Source organism: Sorex fumeus, unplaced genomic scaffold (genome assembly GCF_029834395.1).
Source record: "Sorex fumeus unplaced genomic scaffold, SorFum_2.1 ptg000047l, whole genome shotgun sequence".
NCBI lineage: Eukaryota > Metazoa > Chordata > Mammalia > Eulipotyphla > Soricidae > Sorex > Sorex fumeus.
The window spans coordinates 24,761,198-24,774,133 of NW_026606104.1; the positions used below are offsets into that span (position 1 = coordinate 24,761,198).

General features: G+C 42.7%; 1 protein-coding gene across 2 annotated transcripts in view; it reads right to left on the reverse strand.

The window, feature by feature from the left end:
• The window catches only part of AK5 (adenylate kinase 5), a 286,756-nt gene extending 275,644 nt beyond the window's left edge, over positions 1 to 11,112 (reverse strand). Inside the window, exons 1-2 of one of the 2 annotated variants that reach the window (XM_056123767.1) lie at positions 10,598 to 11,112; positions 4,854 to 5,040 (exon numbers count right to left, since the gene is read on the reverse strand). In XM_056123767.1, coding sequence (XP_055979742.1) covers positions 4,854 to 5,040; positions 10,598 to 10,657 — 247 coding nt within the window. In that variant the 5' untranslated portion in view covers positions 10,658 to 11,112. The remainder of the gene's footprint in view (positions 1 to 4,853; positions 5,041 to 10,597) is intronic. The other variant, XM_056123766.1, reaches the window with a different exon arrangement.
• Between the last annotated feature and the right edge of the window lie 1,824 nt (positions 11,113 to 12,936).

Genomic DNA, 12,936 nt, shown 5'->3' on the forward strand with positions numbered 1-12,936 from the left:
GTGTTTGTAGCAGATAGAGAAATGACAACATGAAGACTAAGACGGATTTTGAGGAAAAGTAATCTGGCGGTGTTTGAAGTAGGTCTGAGAAAGAGGAGACTAGAAGCAGGAAGAGTAATCACCGGGAAGTTGTTGAAATGATCCTCTGGTGAAAACTGAAGACTCTGTTTGAGAGGTAATAGGGAAATGGAAATGAATGGCTGGATGAGAAGAGAGTGACTGAAGTGGGATACTAATCCAACTCAGAAAAGAAGTGAGGTGACAGTTAAAAAAAAACCTGCTATGTTTCAAATCCAAAAAGAATGAGGAACATATTATATTTCACAAAGATTCTTTCCATGCTATCTTCTCCAGAAATACTGAATTCCCCCTCTTTCCTGACATATCACAGCCTCTATGTCAGGAATTTCTGTTCTCTGTTCACTGGTGTACCTCAATCCCTATCCTTTTCAAGCTAACACCTACTCAGCTTTCTGTCCCGAAGTTATTAGCTTATCACTTCTTCCAGGAAGTCTTCCCTCTAAGTCAGCCTAAGGTAAAAAATCCATTTTACATATTTAAGATTTAACTTCATTGCCAGATTAAGCTTCATGAGCACAGACGTGTCACTATCACTGTCCTCCCATCGTTCATCCATTTGCTCGAGTGGGCCCAGTAACGTCTCCATTGGAGACTTTGTTGTTACTGTGATTGTCATATCGAATACGTCACGGGGAGCTTGCCAGGCTCTGCCGTGCGGGCGAGATACTCTCGGTAGCTTGCTGGGCTCTCCGAGAGGGGCGGAGGAATCGAACTCGGGTCGGCCATGTTGGCTGCGTGCAAGGCAAACGCCCTACCGCTGTGCTATCGCTAGACGTGATGTTTGTGTATTTATTTTTTGTGGCTATATCCTCAGTTCTGAGTGTCCAATACATACCAATACTCAGTAAACTGGTTGTTTTATTAACCAACTAGACACTGGCTGGCTTCAAGAAAATAGGGGAAAGAAAAGGGAGCACAGGTTTTGAAGCAAATATGATATGTTTATATTTATTTATTTAATTATTTATTTGCTTTTTGGGTCACACCCAGAAATGCTCAGGGGGATTACTCCTGGCTCTGCACTCAGAAATTATTCCTGGCAGTACTTGGAGGACCATATAGGTTGCTAGGGATCGAACCCAGGTCGGCCGCTTGCAAGGCAAACGTCCTATTCGCTATACTATCACTCTGGCCCCTGGTATGTTTATTTTAGACATGCTGCATATAAGATGACAATGAGGTAGTCTAGATGTGAAATTCCACTGTCAAAGAGAAATAAAATACTTATCCATGAGTAATTAATTATGTGCTCTAATGTATACATGGAGGAAAAACTGGATGTTCATCTCATATTTTTGCAAAATGGTTTAAAGAGCTGACAGACAATAATTCATTCTTGCTTTTATCATGGTTTTATTCAGAAGGTAATTTACTGAGATGATTAAAAGGCTTTATTTCAAGGAATATTTTTATGGTAATTATACAATAGCACAGTGTACAATTTTTCAGCAAAAAAATGAATGCATCATTCTTTATTTCTGAAAATAACAAGAATGCTCTAAATTACTGGGAAGTGAGCAAATTTATTAAATTTAACAACCTATTCCACAAATTGCAGCTGAAACCTACAAAGCACAAATGTGTAAAGCATTTCACAAAATGAAATTAGGATGGATCCGTTTAAAAATCATTTTTATCTTTTAGCATTCTAGGTCACTGTTACTCATCCTTTCTCTAGACATTGCCATCTATTCTCATCTTGTTTCCTTTCTCAGCCGCCTGTCCTGCCAATGGGTCTCTAAGTCTCATGTTATGAACCCCAGTTTACATTATTTGCACCTCTTGGAATATCCCTTCATCCCATATGGGGTCAAATGACCTTTGACAAAGAAATGCTGCCCTAGATGTAGGACAATGATATATAACAGTCTTGTCACCAAGAGATATCGAAAAGTTATATTTAATAATTAACTGGAAAATCTCTGAGTGGGAATTCTGGTCAACTCTTGGTAGGTATGGAGATGTTAAAATTAACAAGCAATTATAATTCTAATGAAAATTAAAACTATGTTTTCCATTCCTATTTTGGTTTATTAGGCTAAATCATGCATTCTAGACTGGTTAGGTGTCTCTGGGCCCAATAAAGCCTCATAAATATTATTTAATTCAGCCAAACATTTTCCCCAAATCTGCACTTGAACTGTTTTTAGATGATGACCATTCTCCCAAGTTCTACCCTCTAGGTTGATCAAAGTTCTGTCTGTAAACACACTCGAGCTGCCTGGCTTCTAGGTATAATCAGATCAAGAAATTATAAATCTATCACACAGAGAATCATTTTATTGCAAAATAGTCATTTACCTTTTCTGCCTAGTTGAGATTAGCTTAGATTTAAAAGAAAGAATATAAAAATATCACAGACTAAATACAGTAATATCAGAGATTTTCTTAAGCTTTAAGATTTAGAAAGCAGTTGTGGGTATGTATCTCATTTGATATAACAAAAACATGAAGTGTTTATTTAACAGTGATCCAGGTTAAAACAGTGTAACACTACCTGCAAAAGTAAGCCATTTCAAGAACATGTGTGAATTGCATGAAGCCATAAAAGTATGATTTTGTGGGGCTGAGAAGACAGCTCATGTAGCAGAGCACATACCTAGCATGTTTCATCCTGAGTTTGATTCTCTGTCACTGCATAGTCCCCTGAGTAAGGCAGGGAGCAGTCCTATTGTCTCCTGAGTTCTGCAGGGTGTGACCCCTGTTAAAAAGCTAATGGGTTAGCATGATACTTCATCTGGGGAACATAAAGTAACAAAATAAGAGACTAACACCCAAGAATAGCCGAGATAAGTACCAGGAGGATTACTCCATGGCTTAGAGGCCAGCCTCACATGCTAGGGGAAAAGGCAGCTCAGATAGAGAAGGAAGCACCAAATAAAGGGTGTTTGGAAGTTCCTCTCAGGATGGGAGATGGGTGATGAGAGTAAACTATAGACCGAACATGATTGTCAACCAATGTCTCTTTTGCAAACCACAGCACTCAAAAGGAGAGAGATAACAAGGGGGAATGCCCTGCCACAGAGGTAGGGTGGGATGGAGAGGATGGGGGGTGGGAGGGATACTGGGATCAGTGGTGGTGGAGAATGGGCACTGGTGGAGGGATGGGTATTTGATCATTGTATAACTGAAACCCAAGCACAAAAATTTGTAAGTCTACAATTGTACCACATGGTGTTTCACTAATAAAAATTTAAGGAAAAACAAAAGCTAATGGGGAGCTGAAGTGATAGCACAGCGAGTAGGGCATTTGCCTTAGAGGCAGTCAACCCGGGTTCAATCCCTGGCATCCCATATGGTCCCCCGAGCACCACCAGGAGTTATTCCTGAATGTAGAACATCGCTGGGTGTGATCACAAAGCTAGCACTGTAAGCACTGTAGCACTGTCCTCCCATTGTTCATTGATTTGCTTGAGTGGGCACCAGTAACATCTCCATTGTGAGACTTGTTACAGTTTTAGGTATATCTAATATGTCATGGGTAGTTTGCCTGGCTTTGCTGCTCGGGCAGGATACTCTCCATAGCTTGCCAGGCTCTTGGAGAGGGGCGGAAGAATCGAACCTGGTCGGCTGCTGGCAAGGCAAATGCCCTACCTGCTATTGCTCCAGCCCAACCCCCAAATAATAAATAAATAAATAAATATTTTTTTAAAATGATGTTTTGACCATAGCAGTAATTTCCTAAGTGATTATTGCAGCAAGTAACTGGTTACATATATTCTCTCACATGCCCAAGTCTGAATTACCTAGCAATTCCTATGTGGATAGGGAAGGAATCTTCTCTTCTCTCAAGGTGTTTTGTGGAAATGTTTCTGCTTGTCTTCTTTAAAATTAACACAATCTGACTCCCCCCCCACACACACTGCATTTAAATAAAATCTAAGTGGGTCATGACTAATTAAAACAAAGATTTATTTTCCCTTTGTATTTATTACAAATAAAATTACTTACACTTCAAATCCTTACTATATAGCTAAAACTTTTTATGGCAGATTTTTTAAAGTTGCCATTTTAAGTAAAATTTGAAAATATGGTGATCTTTGCCACTGGGACAGAATTGATTTAGTATCCCTGACTGGAACTGATTCCATTTTATATTTACCATTATACTTCTCAATTCTATCTAAAGTCTCAAGGCTGAGTGAATTGACTCACTTATTTTAGTAATTACATTTTTTAGGGAGCTATCAGAATACCATGAATCTCCTCCAGCAAACTCTTATTTTTTGTTATAAACTATTCCTCAAATTATTAAACAAGTTCATGTCTTCTACTTTTTTTATAGCACCCAGATGTCTAATCTCATTTAGTGCATTCAGCAGTTAATAAATCCTTGTCAATTAACTAGTATAAACTTTTAGTGCATTTCTGCAGATTCATTAAATAATTTTGAATTTGGAAGCATCTTGAAATTGTCACATCTTTCCAGCTAATAAGAACATGTTGAATTATTACATAATCATTACTAATTTTTATTTGCCGTTGACTTACTTGGGAAAGCCTTACTTGCAATGAAAAAAATAGTGACATCAGTAATGCACAATTTCATTATGCCTTTAGTGAAGCATTGAGCAAGCATATGTAATCTTGTTTGTTTTATCACAGAGGTGATTAGAATTAGTAGCAGAAAGCAAGTAATCATATTTTAAATCCAAATATCCTTCCAGAGCATTTGGAAACCAAGTGAATTAGATCACTGCCTACAGGCAATAGGGGACATCAGCATTAGAACTGTGGCACGATTAGAAATGATTATTCTTCAAGTACATTACCATTTCTGAGAAAGGATCTCCGTGACTGTCCTCCATTGAGTGGAGGAAGGATCTTCTTTTCCTGGCTGACAAATGTGTCCCATTTCACCTTGTCACAACCACCTAATTCCTTTACTTTCTGTAAACAACTTTCCAAGTACTCTACTGGATCTTCTGGCTTAGAGCACATCAGTCCATTCAAAAGGCTCTGAAACACAACAAAATATGTCCAGTTATACTTCGTTTTCAAACTGCATTTGTTAAGACAGGATATGGCCATTTTTAGAAGAGAGACGTGCTGCCTACAACACTAACAAGCACCTATGTATGGTCAACTTGAACTTCAGTTGCTCTTTCCATTAGTCATTTAATAAACACTTGAAGCTGTGACCTGGCTAAGATATCCCCTGAAATACTTGATCAATTAGTTTTTAGCTAAGTAACCTGTGCCTTATAAGCAATTCAGGAGACTATACCCTTTTAAATGGAAATAAAATAAATAACAGAATGTAAAAAATTGCCCCAGTCATTATTTCTCTCATTCCTATCTATGCATAAAGTTTTCAAGTTGCAGTTACTTCATCTGTATAATGGAAGTAATAAAATTTTGGAAGGTTCCTTAAGTATTCACCATTCACGATCATGATCACAACCATCCTGTTATTCGTTGATTGCCTTGAGCAGGCCCCAGTAACGTCTCCTTCGTCCTAGCCCTGAGATTTTTTAAAAAGTGCCATATACAAGGCTCTTTCAGAGTTAGGAGAATGAGACCCATCATTGTTACTGGCATTTGGCATATTGGGTACGCCACGGGGAGTTTGCCAGACTCTGCCGTGGGCTGTTTACATTCGGTAGCCTGCCAGCTTGTCCAAAGTAAGAATGAGATAATATGTTGCTTCTGGGAGCTGGGTTTTATAGTCTCTGGGTCTTGGCCATTGATGGGATTACACGGCTCCAGGGGGCCAGTTAGTGGGTGTGACCCCTGCCTACTGGAAGTTGGAGGATCTGGGTGGAGGATGCTCAGCCCCGATCCAAGCAGGCTTGGAGATCTCAGCCCCGGGACCCGCATGCCTTTGTTCCTCTGCCGGTACTTTCATGCGTGTGGAGAGTGGTCTCAGCATGGTGGTGGCTGGTTCTGGAGGTCTTTGACTGCCGGAGCCCTGGTCGGGGCAGGGAGGGAAACTCAACCCGCTCCCTTTCAAGGGGCCCCGGCGAGGACAGCCAGGCATGGGGGCAGGAGACTCTGCGCTGTTCTCTTCCAGGAGCTGGGTTTTATAGTTCTCTGGGTCTTGGCCGTTGATGGGATTACACTTAATTCACCATTCAAGTAATTGTAAAATGCATATTAAGAATTTGACACAGAGTCAGTGTCAAGTTCTAAGTGTTGTTGCTGTGTTGACTAGTTGCTATTATTAGAAAGTTTTCCCTAAAACCCCCAAACTGACTTGTGGACCACTCCTTCACTATCCTTGGTACCCCAGTATAAAATATTGTCAGATTCAGCTTATGTGACAGCCAAAAATTCTATAAACTCTTTACCAATATACCAATAATGTAGGTCTTATTCATATCTTCTGTCCCTTACACTTTTCCTGAGACACAGAAGTGTATATTAAACTATCTTTACTTATTTATGTATTACTGGGAAGTGCTGTACTTGATTGTGTTCAGGAACTACTCCTGGCTCAGTGCTCTGGGGACCATGCAGTTCCCAGTAATGTACTCCTATACTCAAAGCATGCATTACATGCCATTAAGCTATCTTCTCAGCCCCAATCTACTTTATTTATTTATTTTCTTTTTGGGCCATACCCGGCGATGCACAGGGGTTACTCCTGGCTTATGCACTCAGGAATTACTCCTGGCAGTGCTCGGGGGACCATATGGGATGCTAGGAATCAAACCCGGGTCAGCCGCATGTGAGGCAAACAGCCTACGCAATGTGCTATTGCTCCAGCCCCTCCCAAGCTAATTTAAATACGGGAAAAATCATTCAAACAAGAAATACGAGACAACAATTACTATTTGATATATAGGAGTTATCATAATACCCACTGAGGTTCAGGAGGAACAACAACAACAAAAAAGCAGGATCCCTATTGCAGTTTCTGGTGACTGATGTTACATAGACTCATTTGTAAAATCGGTACAAATTTGGAAAAGCTGACTTCTGGGAACTAGACTGAGGTGCAAAACATTTTTCTTTAGAGAGTTACATAGAAAAATCACTGGGGATTAGCAGTTCTCACTGGGTACATTTGTTCTTTGAAATCTTAAATAACGTGGGTTAGAGTGTTCAATCAGAAGAGTTTGATTCTAGGAGTGGGAAACATTAAGTTGTGCCTTCACACTCAGTTTGTTTTTTTAATATTTGTATAAGTAAAGACCACACACACACACACACACACACACACACACACACACACGCATGTGCACACACACACACATGCATGCGTGCACGTACAATGCCTCATGTTTTTCCTATGTTAGATAATACAGCTAGTACTAGAATAAGACTTCCTGTGTGTCTTTCCATTGCTTGTCCATACACTTTCCTTTTTACGTGGCATTTTCATCTCCTTTTTTATAGATTAGGAAATCCAGGCTTGGAGGGGACAGTGAATTGATCAAGATTACTCACAGATAGAAAGTGAAAAGGCTGAGAATTACAATCCTATGTTTCTAATTTTAAAATCCACATATTCTGCTCCACAGCTTGAAAAATTATGAGATAAAAAGAAAACGCCAGATAATATATGTCCCACACATATATAGTCCACTGCAATCTGAATCACTCTTAATCAGGGCTTCTTAAATTTTTTTCTACACAGTAAACCTTTATTTTGCTGGAAAAAAATGCAACTCCGGTGAACATGCCAGAAACACCTTGGATTCACTACAACAATTGAATTAATTTTTTGGTCAGCGTGTGATCAGAAACCTTTCACTCTTGACCTCCACGTTCAGTTATATGACCTCTTTGGGGTCACAATTTAAGAAGCTAGATTCTAGATTAGTTTTTAACTCCTTACTATTCCCTGAAAGGGTAAAAAAAATCAATGACTTTAATTTTACTGGAAAAAATTTAAGTTCCTAGCCACTCTAAACAATAAGGGACTCCCCAAGGTTACTGGCCCCAGAAGTGGGTAATGACTTCCCCTTTGTGCATCATTTGAATCCTTTCTTTGAGCAGTCAGGCACCATCAGTGATTAAAGACAGCCAATGGACAGTATTACTCAGTTTTTTAATTATTTTTTGAGAACTAAATGATCTACTATGACTTTTACCAGTATATGAATTTATTGCTAAGTCTCTGATTTCAGATACAAGATCAGAAAATACGTATACCTCTAGATTCAAGATCTCACACCAAAGTCAAAGGAAAGTAATTTTTTAAAATGTAAAAAGATGGTAGGGTACTCGCCTTGCACTTAGCTGACCAGAATTCTATTCCCAGTACTCCATATAGTTCCTCCAGTGCCTCCAGGAGTGACCGTTAGTTAGAGCCAGGGATGAGTAACAAGCACAGCTAGTTGTGACTCCCAAACCAAAAACTAAATAAAATCTAATCTAAAAGTAGAAATATATTTCATATCTGAACATAGCAGAGAGATAACATTTGGCCTATGTGATATGTCAAGTTAGAAAGAAATATAAAAACGACACTTAAAATACACCTAGTGATAATATGATACATTAGGGTCAAAAATCATTTGCTTGGTCTATAATGGTGTCAACATCCACAATCCAGGTTTGATTTAATGTTTGTATTAATGCTTAATTTAATTGTTAAACTTGGAATACCAAAAAACTTTGCTTTGAGAAAAAATTTCAGTCTGTAAACTTAGTGCAGTGAGTTTTACAGTGTATACTCACCACATGGAGAACTACCAGGTTTTAGTTCCCTCTGTGCAGTGCACAACACAGATTCTTACTGAAACGATGAAACTTTTGGAGGCCTCAGCAGTAGCCTTCCATTTTCCCATAGTCCTGGGTTGCATTTAAGTGTTCTGAGTTATTGCATTTCCTAAGGGAGCTGATTTTCTTTCCTGGGTGTGCCCTATTTTGAAATGTCCTATTCACAAACAAAGAAAAACTAATGAAATGTAAAAACACTGAGGGTGGGGTTGGGGTTAGGAGAGACTGCCATCACTCATTTGCATACGCTGTACCCATTTTTCTGAACTACCAAAATTCTTTCTCTGCGGGAAAACATCACCCACATTTAGAAAGCAAAAAAAAAAAGATGTACCATCAAGTGATAATTTGCAATCAGGTGACCCTCCTAAAGATGTTTCTTAGAATTCTTTTAGTAGAAATGAAATTAACCTCAGTAAGAGTTTTATGACAAGAATCTGCAGTTCTTTATCTACAGAATTACTTTTCTGGAAGGTAAAAAAAAATAATAATAACAGAAAAACTCTTCAGATCATCACCACCTAATTATTTTTAATGCACAAGTATCATACTTTCTAGATTTGGGCTTCAAAGAACAGGCTCAACGGATCATATAAGTGGAAATTTTGGCTTCTGGAAGACTCAACATCATGGCTTATAGAGGTGAGGGGGAAAAACATTTTTAATTCAGACAGCCCATTTTAAGATTAACTTGGACAAATTTTTTTAAGGGTGGGGATAAATTAATTTTCCTAAGAGTTATTCTAAAATTCTTTTAGAACAAAAGTCAGCTCTCAAAACAAACAAACAAACAAAAAACGGGCCAAAGAATATAATCAATCATCTTTCAGCTATTGGGGCTGAGGTTGTAGGGAGGGGCGGTTGTAGAGAATGAATGAAATTGCCCTCGCAGAGCTCTATGAAGCTTGGCTCACTTCCTTTTTTTTTTTTTTTCCCCTAACAAACCAAGCAAAAGCACCTCGGATTCAGGAATGTTTTAATATTCAAATATGGAGAGACGGAAAGCAAACAGACCGCAACGGAGGCTTGTGGTTTCGAACTGAACAAGGTTGCTTTAGACCATCCTAGTGGACTCTCCCACCCAGGCCGGACGTCCCCACCCCAGGGCCTCTGGTGCAGCAGCTGCGGCGCTGCTGTCTGACCCGAGCAACAGGAGCCGCGCGGCGGCGGCGAGGCTAGGACGGGGAACCGTCCCTTCCGAAGCCCTGGGAAAACGTGCTCAGGAGTTCAACATTCGCTGAAAGCGCTGAGCCGGGCAGGGAAGTAGCTTCCACCCTAGAGGGTTCTGATTTCTTGATGGTATTCCCCGATCCGCACCCTTCACCCCGCGCTACCTTCCGCATCTTCATCATTGCCCACAGTCCCCCTTTACCCCCGCATTGCGGGGGGCGAGGGGAGTCCTAGTCTCCCACCGAGGGTCTAGCACTCCAGGTCCTTCGGGATCTATTCCAGACCCTTCGGGATCCTAGTCTTGGCTCACTCGGGGCGGTACCGACGCACCCAACCTGGCCAGGCGCGCGCCTTGGACAGTGCGGTCGGCTGCGGTGTGCCGGCCACCCCCGAGTGTCCACCTCCGAGATACGCGCACGGAGCACCCTGAAAGTTGCCCTGCGAACTGCGGGCTCCCGAGACTTAGCCTTCGGGGCGCAGGAAAGGCGGTTGCCCCCCCGCGATCGGACGAGGGAGGCTCCCACGAACCCCCTTCACTTCCGCGCCCCGCGTCTGCACCGTGGGACGGGGCGCGGCTGGCTGGGTACCAAGGGCCCCAAAGCCGTCCTCCTCCCTACCCCACCCCACACTCCCCCCACCTCCTCCGGTCCCCTCTGCCAGCCCTAGCGCCCCCTACCTCGAAGAGCTGAGGGATTTCCCTCCGGGCCAGATATTCCTTGGCCTCGTTGGTGTTCATGGCTGTGCGGTGCGTGCCCCGGGCGGGGAGACTTCTCGGCTGCAGCAAGCGGGACCCGAGCTGGAGGGGGCGGGCGCCGAGCCCCAGTGCAGCCTCGCAAGCTCAAGCGCTCGGCCGGCCGCGGCCAGCACCCGCGGGCACCTCTCCCGGGACCGAGGTCGCCGCCGCGCCGGTCCCCGTGCCGGTGCTGCTGCGGGCTCCGCGCCGCGGTTTCCCCGGCTCCCCCGCGGCCGAGGGAGGGGACAGGGAAGGTGGAGGGAGGACCGGGAGGAGGACGCCCAGCGGCACAACGCGCTCCGCGCTCTGCGCCTCCCGAGCCCGGGCTGCGGCGGTGGCGGCCAGTCACGCTGCGCGGGCGGGCGCGGGGTGCGTGGGTGGGGACGGGCGCGCGCGGGGGGCCAGCGGTCACACCCCTTCGTGCCGCACCACCGCCCCAGCGCGGCACTGCGCCTCGCTGCCCGCACGGACCAGTCGATGGGCAGACACCCCGCTAGGTGGCCAAGGTGTGTGTGTGTGTGTGTGTGTGTGTGTGTGTGTGTGTGTGTGTGTGTGTGTGTTGGGGGCTAGGGGTGTCCTCCTCTAGAAGCCGCGACCTTTTCACTTCTCCAGACGTTTTGCACGCGCGCGCGTGCACACACGCACACATTCGCGCGTGCATGCACACTCCGGAGTCCCTATGGAGCTCCGGGAAAGACACCTAATTGTCCCAGAATTTATCTCGTATTGCCATCTTGCAGAGAAAAGGCTCCGGGGGCTTGGAGCAAAGCGGGTTCAGAGTGTGGGACCGATCCCCTTCAAAATTATTTTGTAGACCTCGTTTATTTCTATCCTTCTGGAAAGTTTGGCTGTAGCGGTTTTTGCATATCTTCTTAGCCAGTGTCACAAATCCTAACAGTTTTCAGTGTAACGAAGGCATTGTTCTTTCACTTATGAAAATAGTCACTAGTTACTGATCTCATTAGAGAAGAATGGGAGGAGAAGAGGGTCACGGGGAGCTGGAGTCCACTTAAATTGGAAAAGGTCTTGGTAGTTGAGGTTTGTGTCCTCTTAGATCTGAAGAAAGTGCAGTCAAGTTGTCCGAAGCCGTCCCACATCCTGAGTACTTGTGGGTGAGTGTTCCTTGGGTGCTGGAAGACAGAGACACGGGTAGGGTCTTTCCCTTTCCTCAGGTGGCATTTCCATCTTAACATATCTTTTCCTTGCCAGTTTGAAAGATTGCCTTGGCCACTCTGAGTTTCTGATTTCTAACTGCAGATAAGGTGGGCCATGTAAAGGTGTAGTAGGAGAAAAAAGGACTCTCTGATAGGCGTTGACACCAGTGTCTAGCCTAGGAAAGCCACATCACAGCAACCAACCACATCGTAAAACTGGAGCTCTACTTCATGCTTATACATATTTTGGGGGGGGGGATTCTATTTTTGTTCTACAAACTACTGCTATTCAAGCATTAAGTATAGCTGCATATTAATTGTACCCAGGGCTCCAGGAACTCAAGAAACCATTCCGGTTTTAAAAATGAACAAAGTTTTTAGGGCTCTTGTGTCATAAGGTGACTCTAGTTAGGTGGTCTCATTTGTGGAAATTGGTTTCTGCCCTCAGAATATGCCCTGTCTTTTACAGTCTTACTTCTGACATCTTATTTATGAGAGCTTATATTTGCAGCAATTGGAAAATTATTGCCTCTCCCTGTGCAACAATGCTTGAAAAGTGCCAGGATCCAGAATAAGAAAACTAACTGTGAGCAGCAGAGTTGATGAGATGCACCTAGTATGGAAAGGGTCACTTTCTGCAGAAAGTTTGTATTCCTACAAACTAACAAATCAAGATAATTACTGTATATCTGGGGTAGCATCCCTTTTCTTCCTATATTGGGAGAGTGAGCTAGGTTCTGAGAAACAGTAGTGAATAAGGAATGATCCCTTTGTCAAGGATCTCACATTCTACTGGAGAATACATCTTAGAAGTACAGATGGATTAACAAGCAATAAAAAAATATAGACATCAAATAGTGTAAATAAAGGACAAACAATTTTAAAATGCTCCTTGGATGATTCATTTGTGGGATATAAAAAAAAAGTATGAAACTAATATCCAAGACCAGGAAAAATGCGCCAGGAGGACTGGTCAATAGTTGGAAATTATCACAAGGGTGTAGGGGGTGGAGGTAGTTAAGATAGAGGGGGATCCATTATGACAACATTAGTTGTAAATAATCACTCTGGAAAAGAATTGAGTATAGAAAGTAGGTAAAGGGATTTACACGATAACCTTTAAGCATC